Source organism: Strigops habroptila, chromosome 5 (assembly GCF_004027225.2).
Source record: "Strigops habroptila isolate Jane chromosome 5, bStrHab1.2.pri, whole genome shotgun sequence".
Lineage (NCBI taxonomy): Eukaryota > Metazoa > Chordata > Aves > Psittaciformes > Psittacidae > Strigops > Strigops habroptila.
In genome coordinates this window covers 21,826,803-21,849,600 of record NC_044281.2, presented here as the reverse complement: position 1 = coordinate 21,849,600, position 22,798 = coordinate 21,826,803, and the positions used below count along the sequence as shown (strand labels likewise).

General features: G+C 37.5%; 1 protein-coding gene across 2 annotated transcripts; it reads right to left on the bottom strand.

The window, feature by feature from the left end:
- Positions 1–1,856: 1,856 nt before the first annotated feature.
- Positions 1,857–22,638, bottom strand: GALNT3 (polypeptide N-acetylgalactosaminyltransferase 3). Of its 2 annotated transcripts, XR_003991745.1 has the most exons (12): positions 22,167–22,638; positions 12,652–13,245; positions 11,118–11,290; positions 9,769–9,918; positions 9,269–9,503; positions 8,767–8,884; positions 8,175–8,375; positions 6,995–7,126; positions 5,956–6,057; positions 5,221–5,574; positions 3,214–3,366; positions 1,857–2,751 (listed from the first exon to the last, which is right to left on the bottom strand). XR_003991745.1 is itself a non-coding variant. In XM_030488837.1 (11 exons), the coding sequence occupies exons 2-11, from the start codon at positions 13,161–13,163 to the stop codon at positions 2,629–2,631; spliced, it is 1,899 nt and encodes a 632-aa protein (XP_030344697.1). In that variant the 5' UTR covers positions 13,164–13,245; positions 22,167–22,233; the 3' UTR covers positions 1,857–2,628. The 2 variants fall into 2 exon arrangements, 1 of the variants encoding a protein (XP_030344697.1); XM_030488837.1 differs by lacking the exon at positions 5,221–5,574 and having other exon boundaries at positions 22,167–22,233.
- Between the last annotated feature and the right edge of the window lie 160 nt (positions 22,639–22,798).

Below are 22,798 nucleotides of genomic sequence, written 5' to 3'. Positions count from 1 at the left end.
ACCTGCATCCTATTTTTCCTCAACTCCTCCAGTTTGTGAAGAGCATTTGTTGCCTTTTCAATATTGGTTTGATCTTCAAAAGCAGTAAGAATACTTTGTATTCCGTTACTGAATTATGTAAATATTTATCAGAGGACATAGGCAGCTCTTGGTGCAATGCCATTTCATACAGTCTTCCAGTTTCACAGTGGCATGAATAACCTTTCCCAGTACAGCCCTTTCAGCAACTTATGTTCACACCATAGCAAGTTATTCTAAGTCATGTAGCTTTAGCTTCATAGGATATTCTCACAGGTGTCACGAAGAGCCTTGCAGAAGCCAAGATGTGACTCAAAGGCATGATTATCAAGCCAAAAAAAAGAAACATTAATACTTCTTACAAACTCTTGCTGGTTCTTGCTTATTCACTTGTCTTTCAGATGACTTAAAACTACTGAAAGGATTTCCTCTTGCTTTTCTTCAGGAGCTGAATTCATTAATCAGATGATGTTAAATTAACCAAAGCCAGTCTCCCTCCCCCAATTAGAAATAAAAATCCAAAACCAGTATCCATCCATTCACTTGCCCAACTCTACAGATAAATTAGCATTTATATGCAATGATATTATTTATTTACCAGGACAAAGGGACAAATTTAATATGTGTATTTTGTCCTGTTCAATCTTTAATACCCACCCCTTCAAATTTATTCTCAGCTTTATATTTGGTGGGAAAAAAAAAATAAAAAAAAAAAAAAAAAGTGTCTTCAATCTAAAAATTTGATTTTTCTTTCCTTTTGGCAGCCATGACTTTTTCCTTAATCTCCCTCCTCTTACTTAAAGAAAATACTAAACAGCTCCTAAAATAGTTACTGGCTGCATCTAACTAGGCTTGATCTTATTGCTCAACTTTCCACTGTCATGTGCACTTTTCTTGAGATTCAGATTATTAAAAAGTTCATTATTAAGCTGGTTGCTACTACACATCCTATTTTATTCCATTTGAAGATACTACAGATGTTCAACACAATTCTTTCAAGCTGCAAAGCTTAAATACCTTCCTACCATTGATGTTTCCCATCCCTACTTAACATTGGCACTCCTAGACAACAGTAAGCCTTTTCCTTGTCTTTATTCTGCTACTTTCTTCCCTTCCTAGAAGTTTATTATTTTAATGTCATAGCCACTTTCCTCCCATATCATAATACATGCAAATTTAAGGTTATTTTTAAACCTCCACGATTTGCATAAACCAATTAAGTCCTCTCCAAATCATAATATAAAATTTTATTCTCAAATAGAGCTTACCATACTAAAGTGTAATCTTATATGACCTTAGATGCTTTAAGGGTGGGATGCTCAATAGTCTCATGTTCATACCCTGAAGCAGACATTTTCAAGTAAGCGTACATCTCTGTTCCTAAAAAGCACATTTTTGTGCAGAAAAGTTGCCTCTTTCTGGCCTGAGATAATCACAGTCAGAAAATAGGCATGATTGGTGATTGCAATGGAAGACTAACTGGAGGGTGTTTAACACCTACGCATGCAGTAGAATATACAAATATATATAAAATACTTAATCAAAGGAAGGCTATTTATGAAGTCATAGCTCTAAATGATCTAGTGAAGTCTAGCTGTGGACGTTTACAAGAATACAATATTTCATGAAAGGCTACGGTCTCGCCTGGACTGATGATACTGAGGTCAATCCTTTGTAAAAGAGGAAACAGCAACAAGAAGAAAAATAAAATCAACATGCAAGTTTTTACACAAGAAATTATGTACAGGTAATATTAGAAACCTCTTGGGTAAACATTGTGTAAATGGAAAAAAGTGGGTTTACCAGATAACGTGATTTAAAATCAATAATAAACAAAATGCTGAGAAAATGTGTTTATCTTAAGCAGCTCAGAAATCTATTACAATATAACTTTTTCATAAATTTTAAAGTTTATGAAATACAAAAGGACCTATACAAAACATTTTGGCTAAACAAAAAGAGATTAATATCAGAATAAGCAAATTCTCCATGAAAATAATCATACATATTTCATTGAGAATTGTTATTTTCTTCTACAAATGAAGAATTGACTTGCTAAAAGCTGAGCACAGTGTGGTAGCCTATTTGGCTTTAACCTGAAGGTGAAATATTTAATTTTCAAGTGAAGGAGCATAAAAAACACTGAGAAAGGTTCACTGAGTAAATGATTAAAGGGGAAAAAAAAAAAAAGTTAATCAATTAAGCATAAAAATATACATAAAGTGTCTTGGTTTTTAAGCAGTATTCAATAATTTCTCATAACTCTACAGAGAAAACTAGTCTTCCTCAGAAGTACTCACAATATGTAGAAAAACAATATACCTATGGTCCCAAGGGTGAAAAAGGACTAATAGAATCCATAATCAGTGGTCAATATATAAAGTCTTATCATAGAAATATTGTAAACATTTTTCTTAATTGGGATCTCATCATCTTTGGTATAACAGACTCCTGGGGAATCTGTGATGACACATTTCATATCCAACTTAAATAAGAGGGAAAAGAAACTGTTTAAACATTTTGCATCACTTAAAAATGCAGTATACATATATGAATCACAGTTTAGAACGGATCTTTTAATAAAATGCTCCTGCCCATAAATATCAAGTCTTAATTGGTCTGGCCAAAGATCCATTTCTGGAAGGGGTCTGATGGATTACAGGATGCCAAACTCGGATGCTCTCCATTTCCTGTAAGGCACATATGTAGTGCTGCATTGTACAGAGTTTGATCCTAAAGCAAAAAAGGAGGAAAAAAGATATAAATGAAGTGAACAAACATCAAGCATGCTTTTTCCTACCACTCTTCATTTTTTCCCCAAATTCATCGTTGTTAAAGAGTAAGGCCCTGAACACATACAGAGGGGGGCTAGCAAACAAATACGAGTACTGTGCAAGTGACACGTTATTTTGTTAGCAAAAAAAAAAAAAAAAAAAAAATTAAAAAATACTAAAGGATATCAGCTGGTTTTCTAAGTGACATTTCTACTTTACGTTTAAAATAGTGATATCATCAAGTTTTGATCTGGTAACTGAAAGGCTGGAATTATCTACATTTTCCTCCCAGAAATAAACTTACTGCTTTTTGGCTTCAGAGTTTTGCATTGCTGGGGTTCTCTCTTTTATTGGAAATCAAAAATTAACTCATACAAAAGATCACTGATAAAAACAGAGATTCACTGCACAGTCTAAATACCTTTTGATGCAGCCATTGCTCTTCTCCAACAGCAAAGGTTTTCTGGCCTTTGTAGTTACATTCATGAAGCTGCACAGGTCCTTTAGAAGCATATAGGCAAAGCTCCTTCTGAATGTTATGTCGAATTTCATGGTGTGCAGAATATTCAAAGTACTGTTTAAATAATTAAAAAATAACTCAGTAAATAAACACTAACAAGAATATTAAACTAAATTAACCCTTTGAAATTAAATACACAAAATAATAGATTTTTTTGTTATTCGACAATTTGAGACTACAGAATAATTTCTTTTATTTCTCACATACACACTTTAGAAGTGTTTACAGAACTAAAAGCATTTTTTAATACTAATGCAATAGAACATATTTAGAAGTACTTAAAGGTATAAATTACAAATAAGTATTATGATGCAAGATCTCATCGATTCCTCTCCCAGGAATCGTATATAATTCAAGGAGACAAACTGAAGAGTGAAGATAGTTGCACAGATAACTTAAATATTCGCATTTCTTAAAAATTTTTATTCAATTTTTGTTGCTGGATTTTGTTTTTTTTTCTTAGAGCAAACAAAAAAAAAATTGTCACACAGAACAACACTGATTACTGCATGTCAAATTTTGCTACTAAACCATAAATGCTAACATAAATGCTAACAATAGTGAGCTAGCCTTAGAAAAGCAATATAATGTATTTCGTGAGTGAACTTCAAATTATTTCCTGAAAGCAAAGTACTTTTAAGGCTCAGGAATCCTAGGCCGTAATTCTGGTCTTAACAGGGATTTAATTCTAAACAGCTGTCCACTTATACCTCTAGTTCTATCATACCATCCTGTTCTCTTCCTTCTCTCCCTCATTAAACATCAGAGTTCCTATTATTACATCCCACTACCACTGTTCCTCGGCTCTGTACATCAGCCTTCCTCAGCGTATCTTTCCTTTGACTATTAAGACCAGGCTCAGCTATCCCTCTGTAGCTTTCAGCTATCTGTCCAACTGGCTAGCTTCTGCCTTCTCCCTGCCTTGGCATCAATGGAAATAACACTGAGGAACAAACAGGCATCTCGCTCTGAAGTCTCTGCACTCAAAATTACTCCCTGAAGCAGGTGTTGATAAGAGTGACCTGCTTAGTCACTTAGCTCTCAGACATAACTTACTGTTAATCTGACTTAATCTGTTCCAATTTCTCTTTTGAACTAAAAAAATCTCTGTAAGCCCTCAAAACAAGACTTGAAAGCTAGGTTTAAGTCTTGATTAATTTTTTATATTGAGATGAATATGTTCCCAGCCCCAGAATAGTCTACAAAGGAAGAATAATAAACAGTTCATGTACAACTCTGAAAACTAGATTCTCTAGGTTCTACTCCATTCTCCTGTCTCAAATATATGGACAAAGACAACAGGTAGCATGGAAAATTTCAGCCTGCACTGCTAAAGTCTGGTAAAGCACATAAACAAACTAGAAACAGAAAAATTGTAATAAGAAGGGTTAAGTAAGCAAATATGCACATCTCTCGAACATTATCAGCAAAACCTATATTAAAACGCTCTGAAAGTTGGCATTTAAAGGGATTTAGACTGTTATTTTATGGCAGGAGGAAAAACATAGTTTTAGTACACTCCCAAGATAACTTAGGGAGAGCTGACAATAGAAGCACATGGCAGACCTCTTACTATAATGTCTGCGCTCCTGCATTAATGACTGTGACAATATGAAAAGGCTAATATTGTACTAATTCACATCAGAATAAACAAAAAAAAAAGTTCAATACCGTAAGAAGCTATCATAACGGGGTAGTAGTTAATCTAAACAGTATTCCATCTCCCACAAAATTTGTTTAGGAAAGTATCAACCAGGTGTCTGAGTTTTCACAGTGTCATCAATGGAGGGCATGAAAATTGAGATTTTATTAAAAATAATAAAAATTACAACTATGTTCTAACAAAACCTTTTAAACATTTTTTGACCTTTAGTTATTAAGGATTTACAGTTAATAAATTTTATTCACCAAATAACTCTTTAAGGCAACAGAGAAGCATTCATTTCTGGGCAAGGAAGGAGATGAGATGTTACTTTTACTACTGTTACAGTAGTGACTGAAGGATTCAGTATCTGATATTTATTGCAAGTCATACTGTAGAAGAAACAGAGCACCATTGCTGCCTCCAAGAGCTATGCATCAAAGAGAGCTCTTCTCGGACAAATTCAATCATATTATTCACTTGCATTAGCCAGTACAGGATAGGCCACTTTGACCTCCCACTATGAGGCTGCAAGCGTGACAGGGAAGGTGGCTCAGGCCTGGCCACTTGATCTCCCATTGGCTGGATTCCCACCAACATCTTCTTTGACAGTGCGAGTCCTGGTGGCAGAGAAAGAAGCAATAGGAGGAAGCATAAGGAAAGGAAAAATTAAGAAGCCAACACTTAAAGTAGTAAGGGTAGGAGGAAAGGTTTAGCACAGAAAGGAGATATCAAGTGAAGCAGTGCAATTGTGTTAAAAATCTGAATCGGTATGCCGAACATAAAATGTTAGAAGTGGGACACAACATGAAAAGCAGAATGAAATTTTTCTTAAACAATAGGAATTAACTCTTAAAAAAAAAATCAAAAAAATTAAAAAAAAGCGGAAGAGAGAAATTGCATATTAAAAATTAGTCCATTGCTCTAAAATAAATTAAAAGCCTTAATATGGTAAAGTCACAGCTGAACAGATCATAAAAATCAGGTATCAAATATTTTACCTGATTTCCTCCAAGTCCATGACAAGAATACATAATCAATGGTTTGCCACCATGGTTATTTTCACCAACATCCAGACACATGCGGTTACCTAGATTTTTTAACTAAAGAAAGGGTGTTGTGAGAAAAATAAAAACAATGAAGCTCATTCAGTGGGGATGGCAAAAAATTAAACTGTCTCATGTATACAAAACTAACCTTTGGCTTAACAACAATTACGGCTGTTAGTCCATTTTACTTTCTGCTCTGCTCAAGTCTAAAAATCCTTGTCTCTTCATTAATCTTTTCTAACTAAAAGCCTAATAACTACATTATGGTTGTCGACAACCACATACTGTGAATTATTGGGCTACTGGTGTACAAGGTTATTGTTATTCAAATTACAATTTGAACAGATACACAGAAAATATTCAAAATTGGAAGAAGGGGAAGTTTTATTTGTAAAAAAAGCATGCTAAACATTTGCATTCACCTCAAACTAAGAATTATTAATTGTTTAATACTTTTTGACATTAGCAATGCAATATCTAAGGTCATTTGGCAGAGGAAATGCAATGGTCTTTAAAAAACCCATACATATAATGTATAAACATACATTTTCCTCAGCATAAGCTTAACTCTGACAAGCAAGCAGCTATCCAGTTTTCCTTATTAACATGAACTAAAAATTCTCTTAGACTTTCCACTATATAAACCTAAATTTACCTTGATAACTCAGGAAATCTCTCATCATTGGCTTATTACTTTTGTGTCATTTTAACTGTTAGTGATAGGCAGAATGTTGTTTATCTTAGCAGGCTGTAAGATACTGTTAAGCAAGGTTACTGTTAGTTATTAAGAAGCTTTGCTTACATTAACAAAGCTATAAAATATTCAAATAGCAAGGTACGCAGGAGAGATTCCTTGTCCAGAGTAGTGACAGAAAACCCTAGAGCAGTTAATGACAGATAAAATGCAAGTGCTACGGGTAAGGTAGCACAAAAGACTAGCAAACTTCCTGGATTACAGAAGACTATAGAAAATAATTAATATTCAACTTACATATCCAGAAAACAAAGGATTCAGGTCTGGCACATATGCTTCTGGATAAATATTACTGAGATACCAGGTAAAATTTTTACACTGTAGACGCTGCCTTAAGTCAAGTCTTTTTGAGATGTCTCCAAATGTTTTCTGTTAGAGGAAGGGAAGTAAGGAAGGATGGAAGAGAAACATACCAATGTTACTAATACCAGGTTTGTACATATGCATCTATGATTGTATTGTAGCCTTAAACTAGCTTTAAGCTTAATTTGCTGATTTTTAATTATTTTTTAAAATACTGTACTACTATGGTTGCTGCTGTTTGTTTTTCAGTGTCATAACACCACTGACATCCTGCCTGCAGCATTTCAAAGCATGTGCAAGAAAAGCACATTGCAATGTGGAAACAGTAAAGTATCCTTAGTTCCAAGAGAGGTTTAACACAGTGCCATGAAATGGGAAAGTACGAACAAGGCCATACTGATGGCAGCTATAAAGCTAACTGATCTTACTAAAAAGAGTGATCTGAAATAATGAATTGGAGTAGCTAAATAATTAGCATAATAGTACAATGCAAAATTTCCCAGGCAAAACTCAGTTGCCTAGCTGCTAAATATGCTTAGGAAATCTAATTCTATTAGTGATACAATAGTCACAAAATTTATCATACAAAGAGAGAAAAAAATCTCTTTGAAGAAAACTCTAGATTTCATCTGATGAAAGACCAAAGTTCCAGAAAACTTACAAAAATAAATCAACACCCAAACCCCCTGAATTTAACAATTTTTGAAGCAGATAGAGAAAGGATGGATAGCTATCATTGAATAAGCTTTATTCTGCAGCTAAAGAACATCAAAACTCAAAAAAAAAAAAAAAAAAGAGTTTGCATATTCTATGCTCAGTAGCTTTTCTCATGTTTTTCTGGTAGTTCCAGTAGTGCTCAGTGCAAACAACCCAGGATTTTAGAGAATGTATGAAAAATAACCCTACCCATCAAAAAACCCACCACACAAAACAACACTATTACCACCCACTCAGTGAAGTTTTTCGATGTTTGTTGGGCTACACATTAAGCAAACTGAACTGTCTTTTCATTAAACTATCTAGAATCTTTACATACTTTGTCAATAAATAACTTTTGCTCACCAAAACTTTCAATGCAGCAAGCGTGATTTCTAATACCACCACCACCACCTACTTGTTTCACAATTTTTGCTGCCTCTGTGTTTCTTCGGTAAAATATTTCTTTATATTCATCCATCCACACTTCTGCAAGGCGGACTTGATTACGTGTGATCACTTGAGTACCTTTTGGGAAAGTATGGGGACTCTTGCTGCGAAAGACATGGCCAACAACAGAGCAAGGCATGATCTCCAACTGTCCACCACATTGCCATACCTAATAATAACATTTTTTGTGTAAGTGCACTGCAATTAGAATTAAGGGAGTGGAAAAAAGAAAATAAATCAGCAATGTTATCATTCGCCAGAAAAAAATCCCAAACCACTAACAAGAGTGCATATATCAGGCATACCATAAGTGATTTTCCTAATCAGGTAAACCCTGGAAATGTACGTTTCAGTTATCAACCCTAAACGCATTAAAAAAAAAAAAACTCAAACAAAAACAGTCCAGTGAGCATGTTTCTATTTTATATCATAGGTCATTAGTAATTCATTTCCCTTGTCCTGGTTGGCCAATTCAGCAGAGAAGTCAAGATCTAAGAACAATTTGTCCTCAAAAATCCTGTCAGTGTAGAGATCACTGCTAATTAAGTAGCTAAACTTACTCTGAAAGACATTTCTATATTTTCACCTCCCCATATTTCCATTTCTTCATCATAGCTTCCAATGTGCTCGAAGTAGTCTTTTGATATTGAAAAGAGACCTCCAGCAAAAGTAGGTGTTCTGTAAAAAGAGAAATTTACTGAGGAAGACAGGGTTCAAATAGATTACCCACGTTGAGTCTCATTTGACAGTTTTATTGTCATTTATTAACAGCTGATTTAGAGTAACTGCTGGTATAAAAGACAGCATCAGCAAAAATAACATATTTTCCCTGTATGGAGGATATCAAGCAAAGTTATTACTCCTCCATACCAGTAATCTCTCAGTGGCCAAAGCACATACAATTATCACCAAATACACTGCTGTAACACTCTAGTATTTTGGTGTTCTGAACCTTTGTTGTCATCCTTTCAAACATGATGAATGAGAAGCCAGAATCTGTGGTATAACAAAAAAACCTCATGAAAACTGAAGTATTTAAAATATTATTCAAATTATGTTTACCTAATTGGATAGGTTTCATCTTTTCTTCTTTTATTTTCATGTTTAGGAAGAGACTCCCATCCAAATGACAAGCTCCAATCAAAATTTCCTCTGTTGTGGCTATGCCCGTAAGGAGATGGTTTACTGAATTCGAAAGTGTTGAGATCTATAGAAGCAATATCAGGGCTTACAACAGCTACAGGGTTCTCAGCTATTCTTGCCAGTAATGGCTCCAACCAGCCATAGAAGCATTCACCTATTGAGAGAATGGGGACAAGCACTAAATTTTTATTTGGCTATAAAGTAGCACACACAGAATATTTTAACATGCCAGCAGCAAGCCAATATGCACTGCTTTTAAATAGCATTGCTAAATATACTTTCAATAATATAAAATAGCAATAGGAAAGATGATACATTGCTAATGTTAATAATTTATAAAAAAATCTGTAACATTAAATCAAAGACAACAGCATTATAAACCAGAGCTGCAGACCTGGCACAGTTACAGATTTACTCACAATGAGCATCCAGAAAGGTAAGGGTCTCTCCTGTTGCTACCGAAGCTCCCAACAACCGTGCAGTGATTAGACCTTTTCTTTCCTTTTGACGGACTACTTTAACTATTTGAAATTGTTTCACATATTCATCTAGTTTATCATGCAAGTATTCTAGAAAGAGAAATTGGTTTCAGGATATTCAGTGTATATACATGCCACTGCCTAAAACTTTACATTATTAAACTATCAGGATAAACAATTCACACTAGTCCCGGAAGTGACCTCACATTAGAGCAGTAAAAAATTCCTGACTGTTGAATGTTATTTTTAGGGACTGAGTTTTGTTGGGGGTGAGGGCATAGGAAGACATGACTGGTCAAGAACAGAACACGGAGCACTAAAAATATTCTAAACAAGAAAGGACGTGCTAGTGTATCTCTTCTGTAGTACTAACAGTTTGAATATCAATTCAAAATCCATTTTCAGAGTAAAAAGACTGCATACTTAGTTACTCAAGTTATCTCCAGAACATGCAAATTTTTTCCTGAATGATAGCATACATTACACAGTTTTCAAAGGCTACAACATTTACATCAGCAACAGAAACTACATAAAACACTCTTTGGACATGCAAAATTTGAGAAACAACCCCACATCCCTCATTAAACATCCCACATCATCTTCCTTCTTCTGCCCATCCTTAGTATTAAACTGTGTCAGTATACTAAATATGCAAATGTAAATGCATTAATACAACCATGCATGTATAGACATGTTCATCTAAGGTTGAGCATATACAGGTTTTTTAACTTGTATTTGTGATCATAGTCAGCATGCTTTCAAATTTTTTTTGCAGTCAGCTTAAGTATTGAAGATTAATCTTAATACTTTTAAAATTTGTTAATTTTTTTCAATTTTAGTTTCTAGGTAAGACATTGCCCTTCATATTAATGAAATTAATTTGCATAAAGAAAATCAGTATGATAAAATGCAAATTGCTACAAGTATTGGCCAATTTATCCTTGGATACTTTGTTCTATAAATTGTAATTGGTTTGAAGCACAGATTACAGAACTTCCTGTCATGCAACCAGTTATGTGGTTTAAGCAGCACTAGAATTGGAATAATCAGAAATGGGGTTTAAAAACCTTCAGAGGACAAGAATTTCATATTTAACTACCTTATGAAAAACAGATGGGGAGAACTATTTTGTGTTTTATAGAAAAAGAAAGGACAAAATCACTTAAAATACTATTATACATGTCAATGGTAGTAAAGAGAGATGCTTTTCAACCAATTTTTCTGCAATCCTAACATGTCTTAAATAAAAAAAAAAGGGGGGGGGGGAGAAAATAGAAATGACTTCTTACCATCTACGCTGGCATCATCCACCAAAATAATCTCCTTTAGCAGTATTGCAGGAGATGTATACATCACACTGTGAACAGTTCTGAGAAGAGTGGACCATGCCTCATTATGAAAAACTATTACAATACTTGTGGTTGGCAACGGTGGGCAGCGCTTAAACTTTTGTTCAATACATCTACAGATCAGAAAGCATCAAATGTTACAAAATGGACAAAAAGTTTTGACTCAAACTCTTAAAATAAACCCCTCTCTAGTACAAATCTTTACAAGTATGGACACTGAGTATTTCAGCTTCTCCACTTTCTATCCCAGTTTTGGAGCACAAAAGCAGGTGCTCCAACTGGTGAAGATGTACAAAATATTTTTTAAAAACATGATGAATAAGAATTCAACTTAACAACTGACTCACAACAACTGACTCAGTTCTGCTTCTGTCTTTCAAACATTTGAGAACTTTTCATACAGCACCCAGATCTTCTTCAGAAAAAAAACGTTATTCTATTGAGACCAGCCGATACTGAGCTGCAAAAAATCAGACTTTAAGTCACCGTTACTGTTGAAAATGCAAACTACAAAGATGACTGTTTATTAGGAGAATGCAGAGTTTGAAAGAAAAAAAGTAGAGCAGATCTAATTCAGAACTTCAAGATTTTGTAGAAATACCATAAAATCCTTAGGGCAGCATATCCCATTCAAGGAAAACAATTTTAAATGCACAGTTTTTCCGTGACTGACATATTCTGAACATAACTTTAAATCCAGTTGCAAGTCAAGATGACAACACTTCTGTATTCATGAGCCGTACACTTACTGTTTATTGTCTGTCAGCTTTAGAGACTGCAAGACTCCCCGAGGTAATTATCACAGCCACTGCCTCAGAAAATACACATGCAGAAACTCACCAGTTATGCTCTAGCAAAAGTTATCGTGAGCTGCACCACATGTAACAGGATATTCATACTGCCAGCAGCATCTTAGTAAGATTAGTCACTTCTGACACAGCTGAGAACATAATCTGACACTGATAGACACCTCATAACCAAAACCCGCTCTACCAAGTCCTAGAGATTTCATTAATACAAGATTGCTGAGATGTTCCATAGCCTTGTTCAACAATTTACAATTCCTAATTTGTTAAATTATGCTGGTAGTTTTACTAAAACACTGAATACTTAAAAAAAGTGGGGGGAGGGAAATAACGTTTAACTTGGAAAAAAGCTTAAACTACAATTTTAGTTTTCTTCTAAGTAAAAGTTAGCAGGCTTCCAGAAAGTCACTAAGAAATTGTAGCTTAAAGGCAAAAATCTGAAAACTTCATTTAAATATGGTTACTTCAAATTCAAAACCATGAAAGTGAGCCTTTCTAAACATTCTTGGCTTCGGCACTGTGGATCATTATGTACAGCCAATCATTATGTATAGCTAGGAAACTTTCCTAAACCATCACCTAACGCTGAACTCAAATCACTTTGCACTTTGCAATCTGTATTTCTGACAAGTTTTTTCAACTAACAGGATATACATATTTCAACATACTCAGGAGGTCGAGTGTCTGGTCCAAGATCTCGGTGCAAAGAAATCCTATCACTTGCAAATGCATTAAAACAGTGTTTTTCTTCTCCACGCTGTTTTTCTTTCTGTTCTTCTGAATTTAAGCTGATGGTTTTAAATGCTTTACCAGAAGCTCCAGGTGCATTAGGATCTTGAAGGGGCCGATCTAGAAAGGGTTTTAGTTCCACTGCAGTGTAGTATCCTGGCAAACAGTGTCTCTCTCCAGGAATCTTAGTTTGCCTAACAGGTGCTTTTATCTGCATTTTTGGCTTTGCACCTTTGATATTGTTCATAGCATTTAACACAAGACCTAACACGTGACTTTTCTTTCCAACAACTGGCTCAATCCCTGCTTCATCTTTAAAATCTTGAACACCCACTTCTTTTTGTAATAAAAATAAAAATACCAGAAAGACAAATACAATGATGCTAAACTTCCAAAGTTTCCAGTGAAAAAAAAATTTCTTGAATAGTTTAGGTGTTTTTTTCAAAGCCATTCTAGTTTTAAATAATTATCACAAAAGTTCCTGTGAATGATGTTCTTCAAGTAGGTCACAGCATTTCTTGAAATTATAATACCTGTAAATTAAAACAAAAAGTAGTAATTTAGACATCTAGTATATTCAACAGTGTAAAAAAACAAGAAATCAATGGGCAACTAATTCATAATTCCCAACTGTCAAATGTTATATGTCCATCACTTAAAGATACTTCAAAACTATGTCTAAGATGCCCCAAATGCACTTTCCATGTTTTTTGTTCTGTTTTGGTTTTTTAAATACAAGAACCAGAACGCAGGAATACCACTGAGAATAAACCACTATTTCTACACAATGCCACTACATGTTCATTTTCTTCCAAATCTTGAAAATTAAGTTGTTTAACATTTGAGAAAAGTGTTGGTTTAAGTCTCCTAAAAGCAGGGAATTTTAGTTCAATGATAGGATAGAAGGAAAACAGATGGAATCAATAAAATAATTTAAAGTTGCATGTAAGAAAGATCCACATAAAAGGTGAAATATAAAGACGGGAAGGACTTCTCAATAAACCTATTTTGACATTTGGAAATTTCCAATATTAAAAAAAAAATACATTTGAAGATCAGACTTAACTAATCGGACTTCAAGTTGGAAACGTTTAGATTAGTTATCTAGGATACATGGCCAATGCAGACTTAATACATGTAATTTGGAGTAGGTTTATTAGCCTAAGGATCCAGTAATCATTCTGTATACTTTTTTCATTCACTTGTACTGCATTTTCTGGCATGTGCTGCTGCAACTCATCAAGAGAACATGTCAAAAAGCTCCTCTTTCAGGAACTCTGCCACTATTTTTTTCTCAGACAAGCAATTATTCAGCAACTTTCAAAGATGGGGAAGTATGGAAAACATTTGAGGACTACTAGAATCCAAGTGATTTGAATTAAATTCTCTCTGCAAAATTGGCACTTTACAAGGACAAAAATAGCAACCAGCCTTAATTCAAAGCACAGCTTTATTTTTCTGTAAGTTTCATGTATGTGAACTGAGAAAAGAAATAAGCAGCATCTAGATAAAAGCCAGTTGGTTCCCACTTGCTAACTGCTAACTACTAACCATAGAATTGCAAAAGCTACTTTACTATTTCAACCTTTGAAAAACAAATAGATTCTGCACTTCTTAATTGGAATAACATATACTCGGGAAGAGATAAACTTACAGAAAGCAAAAAAAGCTCACCTGGTTTCCTTCAAGAATTTCCAGGATAAGGTAAGCATCCAGACTTGTGCACGTTATAGCTTATTTCAAAGCTTTTGTCAGTTTTTTTAATAAACCCATACATTCAAACCACAGTGGATTTATCATAGGCCCATTATTATAAGAATGCAGAGGGGAAGGTCATTACACCACTGCCATATAGATACTAAAAGGTATAAAAATGTGCTTCACAAGGTTCACAAAGTTTCCAAGAAAACACATTAAAAGGTCCACTTCTGTCTCACACCTTATTTTCCCATTTCTCTTCAGTGCTGAAAATTTGTACTACAGTACTGATACCTGTACACTGCAAGACTAAGAATAAAAACTTTCTTTCCTGGTGAAAGAACTGTGATCCATTTACCAAACCGACAGGTTAAAAAATGCCTTGTTTTCTCACAATGTCTGGGGAGTTGATCTTGTCTGGCTGCCAGACACCCAGCCATTCTCTCATTCCCCCTCCTCAACATGACAGTAGGGAGAAAATAAGATGGAAAAGCACATGGGACAGTGTGATCACTTACTGTCATGAGGAAAACAGACCCGAGGATGACAAATTTAATTTACTGCCAATTAAAAATAGAGCAGGATGGTGAGAAACAAAGACAAAAATAAAATCACCTCCCCAGGCTCAACTTCACTCCTTCGTTCCCAACTCTTCTATCTCCTCTCTCCCAAGTGTTATAGAGGGAATGGAAAATGAGGGTTCTGGTCAGCTCGTAATGCTTCATCTCTGTCGCTCCTTCCTCTTTGCACTTTTCCCCTGCTCCAACAAAGGCCCTCTTCATGGAGCACAGTACTTCAGCAAAAAATGCTCCAACATGGGTTGTCTGCAGGTTCCTGCCAGGATCTTGCTCCTGCATGGGCTCTCCATGGACTCCAGATTCCTTCAGGGCATATCCACCTGCTCCATCACGGGGCCCTGCATGGGCTGCAGAGAAATACCTTCTTCACTGTGGTCTTCTCCATGGGCTGCAGCAGGACAACCTGCCTCATCATAGATTTCTCCATGGGCTACAGGGGAGTATCTGTCCCACTGCCTGGAATACCTCCTCCCTTCTTTCTTCACTGATCCTGGTACCTCTGCAGGGTTGTTTCTCCCACATTTTTCTCCTTCCTCTCTCACAGCTACTGTACAGCATTTTTTACCCTTTCTTAAATACCTTATCACAAAGGCACCACCTGCCACACTGGGTGGCTCAGCCTTGGCCAGCAGTGGGTCCATTTTAGAGCCAACTGGAACCAGCTGCGTCCAGCACAAAGGCAGCCCCTGATCTTTTCTCACAGAGGCCACCCCTGCAGTCATCCCACACCTCCCAACCTTACCACGTAAATGCAATACACAATGTAAACCACCAAGCATAAATACAGATCACCACGCAGCAAGAAGACTGTAACTTGTAAAACTACCATTGCTAACTCTGCAAGGGCTCTCCCTGAGCCTACAACCACTGTGACCAGTTAATCATGAATGTTTTTGTAACACTCGAAAAAAATAAAATCACATTACTGTTTCTCAGTGCACCACATATGATACTGTGCTTGTGAGTCTTAAAGTTTAGGAATCAATAATGAATATAACTTCCTCAAACTAAAAAAAAAAAAAAAAGAAAACCAAACAGAAAAACAAATCAAAAAGACATCTTTTTTTGCATTTGAAGTACTTAATTTTATAAGAGAGGTCTGTCAACTTCTTTATCTCACAAGTAGTCATTTGGCACAGTCAACCAAGCAAAACCCTGTGGGGGCAGGGTGGGGTGTGTGTGCACTAGCATTGGTTGGCTGATTGGTTTGTTTCCAAATGTTGATCTCAAATTTCTTTTGTATCACTAAAAGATTATCTGTTATCTGCCTTAGTACCAGAGAAATCTTTTAACTAATTAAACAATTACTTTATAGATTTAAAGTTGCAGTTGTCAGATTTCCATTGTGAATCTTCAGCATTTCGATTAATGCAACCATATTTACTTATGCTACTCTCACCATGTCATTCTAGTTTTATGTTTACTACATAAACTCTGGCTTAATTGTCCCCAGCGACAAAAATTAAAAATGGACTAGAAAACACCAAAGATTTCTTCCACAGATTTTTAGCACATACTTCAGACTTCTGCTGCTGCTGGCTTTGATGCTGACACACTACTCTTTACAAAACACCAAATGCACATATGTACATTTTACAAAAAACTTCAACTGAATTTCTGTTATTTGTATTTGGGATTATTTCCTGCACAAATTGGGCATATATAATTTCTTAGAATGCGCATGATAAACAACACAATTGCTAAAATATGTGTGAATCAAAATAACCAAAATCTAAAAAAAAAAAAAAAAAAAAAAAACCACCCACAAAAAACCCCCAAAAAACAAAACCACCACTAAAAAAAAAAAAAAAAAACCCAAAAAACCACCAAAGAAAAACCAAACATCCAGAATATTTCTTGCACTACCTTGTGTTCTGTATACACATGTCTGTGACTTCAGACAAGTCAGTCATTAAAGACTAGAATGAGCAGGCCTAACAAGCAATCAAGAACACAGAGCAATTTGTTTAGCATTTATTTTCCTATGCAACTATATTCACTTTAATCTGCATACATTTTGACTTCTCTTTGACAATGTATTTCCTTGTATTAGATACATTTGTCTCAGCTGCTCAGATCTAACTACACACAGCAGGCTGCCATAACACACAGGTGAAATATGTCTGTCCCTAGAAATGCAACTCACCTGAGCCAAGTGGGTTGTGCAAGAGAGCATCACAACTTAACCCTTTCAATGTGGCTTACCCTTTCCAGTAGCTTCCATTGCAGCACGTTCACAGAAACAAATGCAAGTTATGTTTCTTTTTTAAAGACAAGATCTTTACAGGTCCATTTGCCATGAGCATACAGCAAGATGTTTGATGTACACAAATGCTGAGTGTGGTTTTATTGACAAAATATCTGATAGGGATATCGCTTACAATAGGAGAAGAGCTATTCATTGCACAAAATAGTAGCAGTTTCCAGAACACACACTACGCTGTCCAAAGAACTTTTGCCATGAAAGCTGTATCTTCCTAAGGGTTTTTACCAGGATAATTTTGTAGTGAGAAATACAATCTTCATTCCCCACAAATGCCTCACACATTTTTATGGCATAGCAATGTCAATAAGCACAGACCAAGCTACTGTTCCATCCTCCAGGACATGCTGAGGAAATATGTGGCATGATTAAACTCCCTGAGGTGACTGTTCAGCAAAGTGTTTAATCTTCTATTCATTAGTGTTATTTTCACTAATAGTAGTCTGTATTTTTACAGCACTTGGAAATAATTAGCCCTATACATCAGAAGATGGATTTTAAGGATTTTTTCTTTTTTTAAGAAGAAAATAACCAGAAAACTAATACGTACTGCAGAAATCTTCCAAAAGTGCCAAAAAGCAGCTGCCACACTTCTTCAAACCACATCACATGGGTAGTGTGTGAATTCAATACAGTCTATGTTACATTATGCCACCCACTAACTCTGATGTCAGCCTGTCTGCAAAAACTCTGGCTTACAAGAAAGCCTCACTACAGTAGCCAGCATGTAGGCAACTCTTGTTGTTCGCTTGGTCTGAACAACACGGTCGACAATCATTATTTCTTTTTTAAATTAAAATGTCAGTATAACCCAGAAGAGCAGACTTTCTTTTAGACCATGCCAGTGAGGAGAAATTTACTAGGTTAGTATCAATATACTTGACCTCAATTTTTTTTAATAAAACTGTTTTAAAATCTACTTTTATCTGAATGTTATATAGGGTTCTAACGTTTCCAGAGAATGTTGCTTATGGAACATCAAAAAAAAAAAAAAAAAAAAAAAAAAGAGAGAGAGAAAAAAAATTAAGTAAAAAAAAAAAAAAATTAAAAAAAAAAAAAAGAGAGAAAAATGGGGGGAGGGGGATCCTTCAGAATTATTCTGATCACAGCTATTTAACTACACAACTTGGCTTCACCCATAATCTAATTTCTGCTGCAACTCCAGAAGCACAGGCTCATTAAAACGCTTCTCTATTTTTTATAAGTATACAACCTCCTCATCAAGACCTTAATGTCCCCTTAACCAGAAAGTGGGGGTGTGAGTAGAAACACTAAACAAATTCTCACAATCAACTCTTCACATCAAATTAGCAAAAGTCTGCCAGAGATACATATTATGCTTTACCTGTATAAAGTGCTACTTTCACAACTGGTATTTCTGAATCCAAAATTCTAGAAAGGGCTTTTGGGTTTTTTTGCATGAATACCAATGTAGATGCTACTAAAACAGTAGTTACTGAAATACTCAGTTTGGTAAGCGATATTGTCATCTTCTACCACCATAGAAATAGAGTTTTTTCTTCCAGCAAAATAAATAAGTCACTGAACAAAACTGTTTACACTTCCTAGAAGTGCATCCCAGAAGAACATCTACTCACATTACCACCTCTTGTGACAGACTAAGAAACATCCAATCTGGAGTGAACTTTTTATACAGGTTTAGCTGCATATGGAATACAAAGACGCTCCGTTCCCGTTCAACCAAAACCATTCAAAAGCACTTCAGCATTTGGGGAAAATGAAAACAGTTGCTTAAGTTTACCAAACTACGCTACTGTTTACAAGAATATTAGCTCTCAGCTTAAATACAGGAACAAACTATAAAAGTAAATGAACAGAAGTTAAAGGCTTCATGTAAAAAGGAGAAACAGAATCAGCTTCCGAGTTTCTATCTCTACACTTGCAACAAAAGACACTTGGCTATCTGTTTCACTAAGAATTCCTACTGATTATACTCCTGGATAGGGCACATATACCTAAAAGAATTAGAGATTCACGAACCCCAGATACTGTTCCTCTGGTACATTCTTTGAAGCTCAGCCAGTGGAAATGTGGTTCTACTCCTGAAAAAAGTAAGTTTAAGAGGAATACTGAACATACTCAATTCCTGAGTCTTAGTTTTAGAAACACTAAAGGCACAGATTGTTCTAGCAAAGACCAGACATAATCTGCCTCAGTAATTATTACAGAAAAATCAGAAGCTGTAACTGGATGATAACACAATAGTCTAAAGGAATTCAGAGCAGCAGCAGCAGCCCAAAACACCTAGCTAGAATAGAACTTTGTAAACTATCTTCTTCAGCAGTTTCTTTGAGATTAAAAAAATAAAAAAAAAAAACCCCAAACCCTCCTTCTAGGTATTCTGAGGAAGTGCTTCCAAAACCACTTTCAAAATGAGCACTACTACTATTTTTCTATAGCTAAGTACTGTACATGATAGGCAGAGATAAATAGTTCCCTGTGACAACAGATAGTATGTTAAAAGTATACAGTAATCATGTATTATAAACAATATTTATGCATTATTTTTATAAGTCTGGGACTGTAAACATGAACTGAACTCAATTTAGATTTCACTCAACTCTGCAGCTTCCTTTTTTTTTTCTAGGCCAGTGTGGTTTGGGCTTCTGTTAAAATCATTTTAGGCTGTCCTTAAAAATGCCATGATAAGAAGGAAATACCATAGCAGCTGTAAGCAATGTTTTAGCTTAGAAGGATTACTGTCTGATTTTCACTTAAACACCAGAAAATAATCTCTGGATCATAACCAAGGGATTTTTTATTTTTTATTTTTTCCCTGATTGTAGTAATGCTTCTAAGATGACAAAAGCATCTGAGTATTAAGTGCAAAGCTTGAAATGACATTTTTACACCCTAATTTGCCTTAAACTTTTTGCTATTTAAATTGTAAGTGCAAAGCAAAGCAAGTCTCTGTATGGATTTTTTGAGATTTACTGAGGTTTATTGAGTCAGTGACTGTTAAACTAATCTCCGTCAGAATCTCCCAAAGGTGTCTGCATTTTCCTCTTCGCACCACTTGGTTCTTTTCCAGTTATGCTTCACTGCTGAATAATCACACCTAACAACAAATAGCCATTTGACCACAGAATTTGATTATTAAGTCACCATCAGTAGTTTTGTGATGCAATTTCTGTGTAAACAGAACTGTTTCCTATGGTACCAGCAAATCTTAAGTAAAATCAGACAACGGTAAGACAGACCACAAGTGAATAAAACCATGCTTTACACGAGTGAACAAAATCTAGCACTTTATGGTCTAGAAACTTGAGGCACTTTCAAATCTTCTAGAAGATAAGCACAGAAATACACAGATTAGGAGGAGAAACTCATCAGTTCCGGCAGGTGCCTGATCAGTGATTAATATGAAAGTGATTCTCTACAAGGAGTCCAAAGAAAGGGGAAGCCCTGCACCAGGTATCAGCTCTCAGAACAGACCGTCAAGGCAACAAATTTATGCAAAGCAAAAAGGAATATCTCAAAGCAACGCAGTTTGTCACCCAGAACCACAGACTTTGGGGAAACGTCACAGAGAGGGCAACTGTATCTCGTTTCTATTTTAACGCAAGTCAAGATATCCAGGCTGTCACTGGTATTACCCCACCCAAGAAGAGAGGCAAAATTAGATGGCAATAGCAGTTACAAGGAGGGAAACTGGCCTTCTGCTCCTTCCCACAGTGCAACTAAAATAGTAATTTGGGCTCTCTGAAACTAATTTGATTTTTACTCTGCTATGTTATTGAGGAGCCTTGAGATGATAGTATGAGATGCCAAACTTACCAGGCCACTGAGCAAACCTAGCTAAAAAAAGAAACCAAAAGCCATAAGTTGGCTGTTCTGACTCAGTCTTTAACTCTGTCACTCAGCTCCGCAGCACGACACTGGCTTTAGTCAAGACTGAATAGATCAATATAACTTTTTAAACAAAAGATGTTGTTTTGTAAGAGAAGACTAACATGTAAAACACTACAGAGATGCACACATAAAATTCATATTTCCAGTAAGATATTTTTATTTAACCAATAAGAACGTTTATTAATAAATACTTCTCTGTCACCATATTTTACAAGTTAAAAAAAATAAATCCGTGACACTAAGGTTATCCATGTTACAATTCGCTTTTCCTGTCAGTTCTCCAGAGCCAAGAAAATATTCATAAGTACTGTCAACTGCTGTGTAGAAGGGAAACTAACAAACTGCCTGAGAAAAGAGACCATCTAGTAGCTTCAAAGCACTCGGACGGGATGAAATATACCAGAGGAAGCTGGCAACGTACACAGTGAAACTACCACCCTGCTGTTATCAAATCAGTGCGGTGCTGCGGGAAAATACTTGGGCGGGATCAGTGCTCGGTAAGAGACACCTCCCTCAGTCAATACTTTTGGTTTGGACAGTGCATCCGGCTGGTGGCCAGCACTTCCCGGAGACCTGTTTGCCCAGCTGCCGGGCAGCAGCGCCCTTTCCCGCAGACCGAGCTCCTCACCCCGTGTCACGTTTGCCCGGAGCGGGGCGCGGCCCCCGGCGCCGGCTGCCTCGGCGGGATGCGAGGGGGCTGCGTGCAGGGCGTACGAGAGCGAGCATGGATGGGGGGGTGGGGGGAATGTGTGCGAAGGGGTGTCGGGGGGGACCTTCCGGGCAGGCCCAGCCCCACGCCTGCCCCAGCACCTCTCTCCCTCATGCCACGACTTCCCCCAGCCCGTTGTGTCCCGTGCCGCGCCGCGCGCACCCGGACGGTTGGCGGTGAACGGGCACCGGCCGCTGCCCCTCGCCAAAGTAGTAGCGGAGCCGCGCGGAGGGGCTCCAAGGCTGGGGGCTCCCCCCGCCCCGCGGTTCCCCCCGCCCCGGGGGTACTCCATGGCCGGGACCTCCCCCCGCCCCGCGCTTCCCCCCAACTCACCTTGTCCGGCGGGAGGCAGATGCTGCGCGGCTGCCGGTGAGGGGAGCACGCGACGCTCCGCTCCACACCGCGCCCGCCCGGCCGGAGGCCGCCCACGGCGCGAGGAGGTTGCAGCGGCAGCTGGGGCTGAGGCTGCTGGGGCTGAGGCTGCAGCGGCGGCGGCGCCTTCCGCTCGGCGGCAGCCAGGTGCGCGCGGGCGGGTGGCCCTGCGCCTGCGCGCGGCCCCGCCCTCACCTGGCGCCCAGGTGCGCGAGGCGAGGCAGCTGCCGCCGGCGGGCTGCGGGGGCCGCGCGCGGCGGAGGGGGAACGAGGGGGCCCCGCGCCGGGGAGCGAGGCCTGGCCGAGGAGGGGGGTGGGAAGGGGGGCAGAGGGGCGAGGGCAGCCCCTCAGCGGTGAGGGGCGCCGGGGCTGCGGGCCGCTGCTGGAGCGGAACGCGCCGCGCTGCCCCGTTCGCCTCCTGCATCCGCAGGACAGTGTGATTTTTAGACAATTACATAATGCGCACCGCAGCAGGGCACGGCCGTCGGTGCGTGCTTTAGCGTCCAAACTACGGAGTGCTCTGTAAGCATCGCGGCGGGGTGCTGCGATTTCTGTTCCAGTCACCTAAGTGTTATGTCGTGCAAGACGTGGTT

Excerpts from the sequence above, each read along its gene's own strand:
- GALNT3 (XM_030488837.1), bottom strand. The coding sequence starts at position 13,163 with ATGGCTTTGAAAAAAACACCTAAACTATTCAAGAAATTTTTTTTTCAC. Across the intron at positions 7,127-8,174 it reads CAGCAAAAATTGTGAAACAA|AAAACATTTGGAGACATCTC; the intron begins GTAGGTGGTGGT and ends TTCCTCTAACAG. Across the intron at positions 6,058-6,994 it reads ATCCTTTGTTTTCTGGATAT|TTAAAAAATCTAGGTAACCG; the intron begins GTAAGTTGAATA and ends CCCTTTCTTTAG.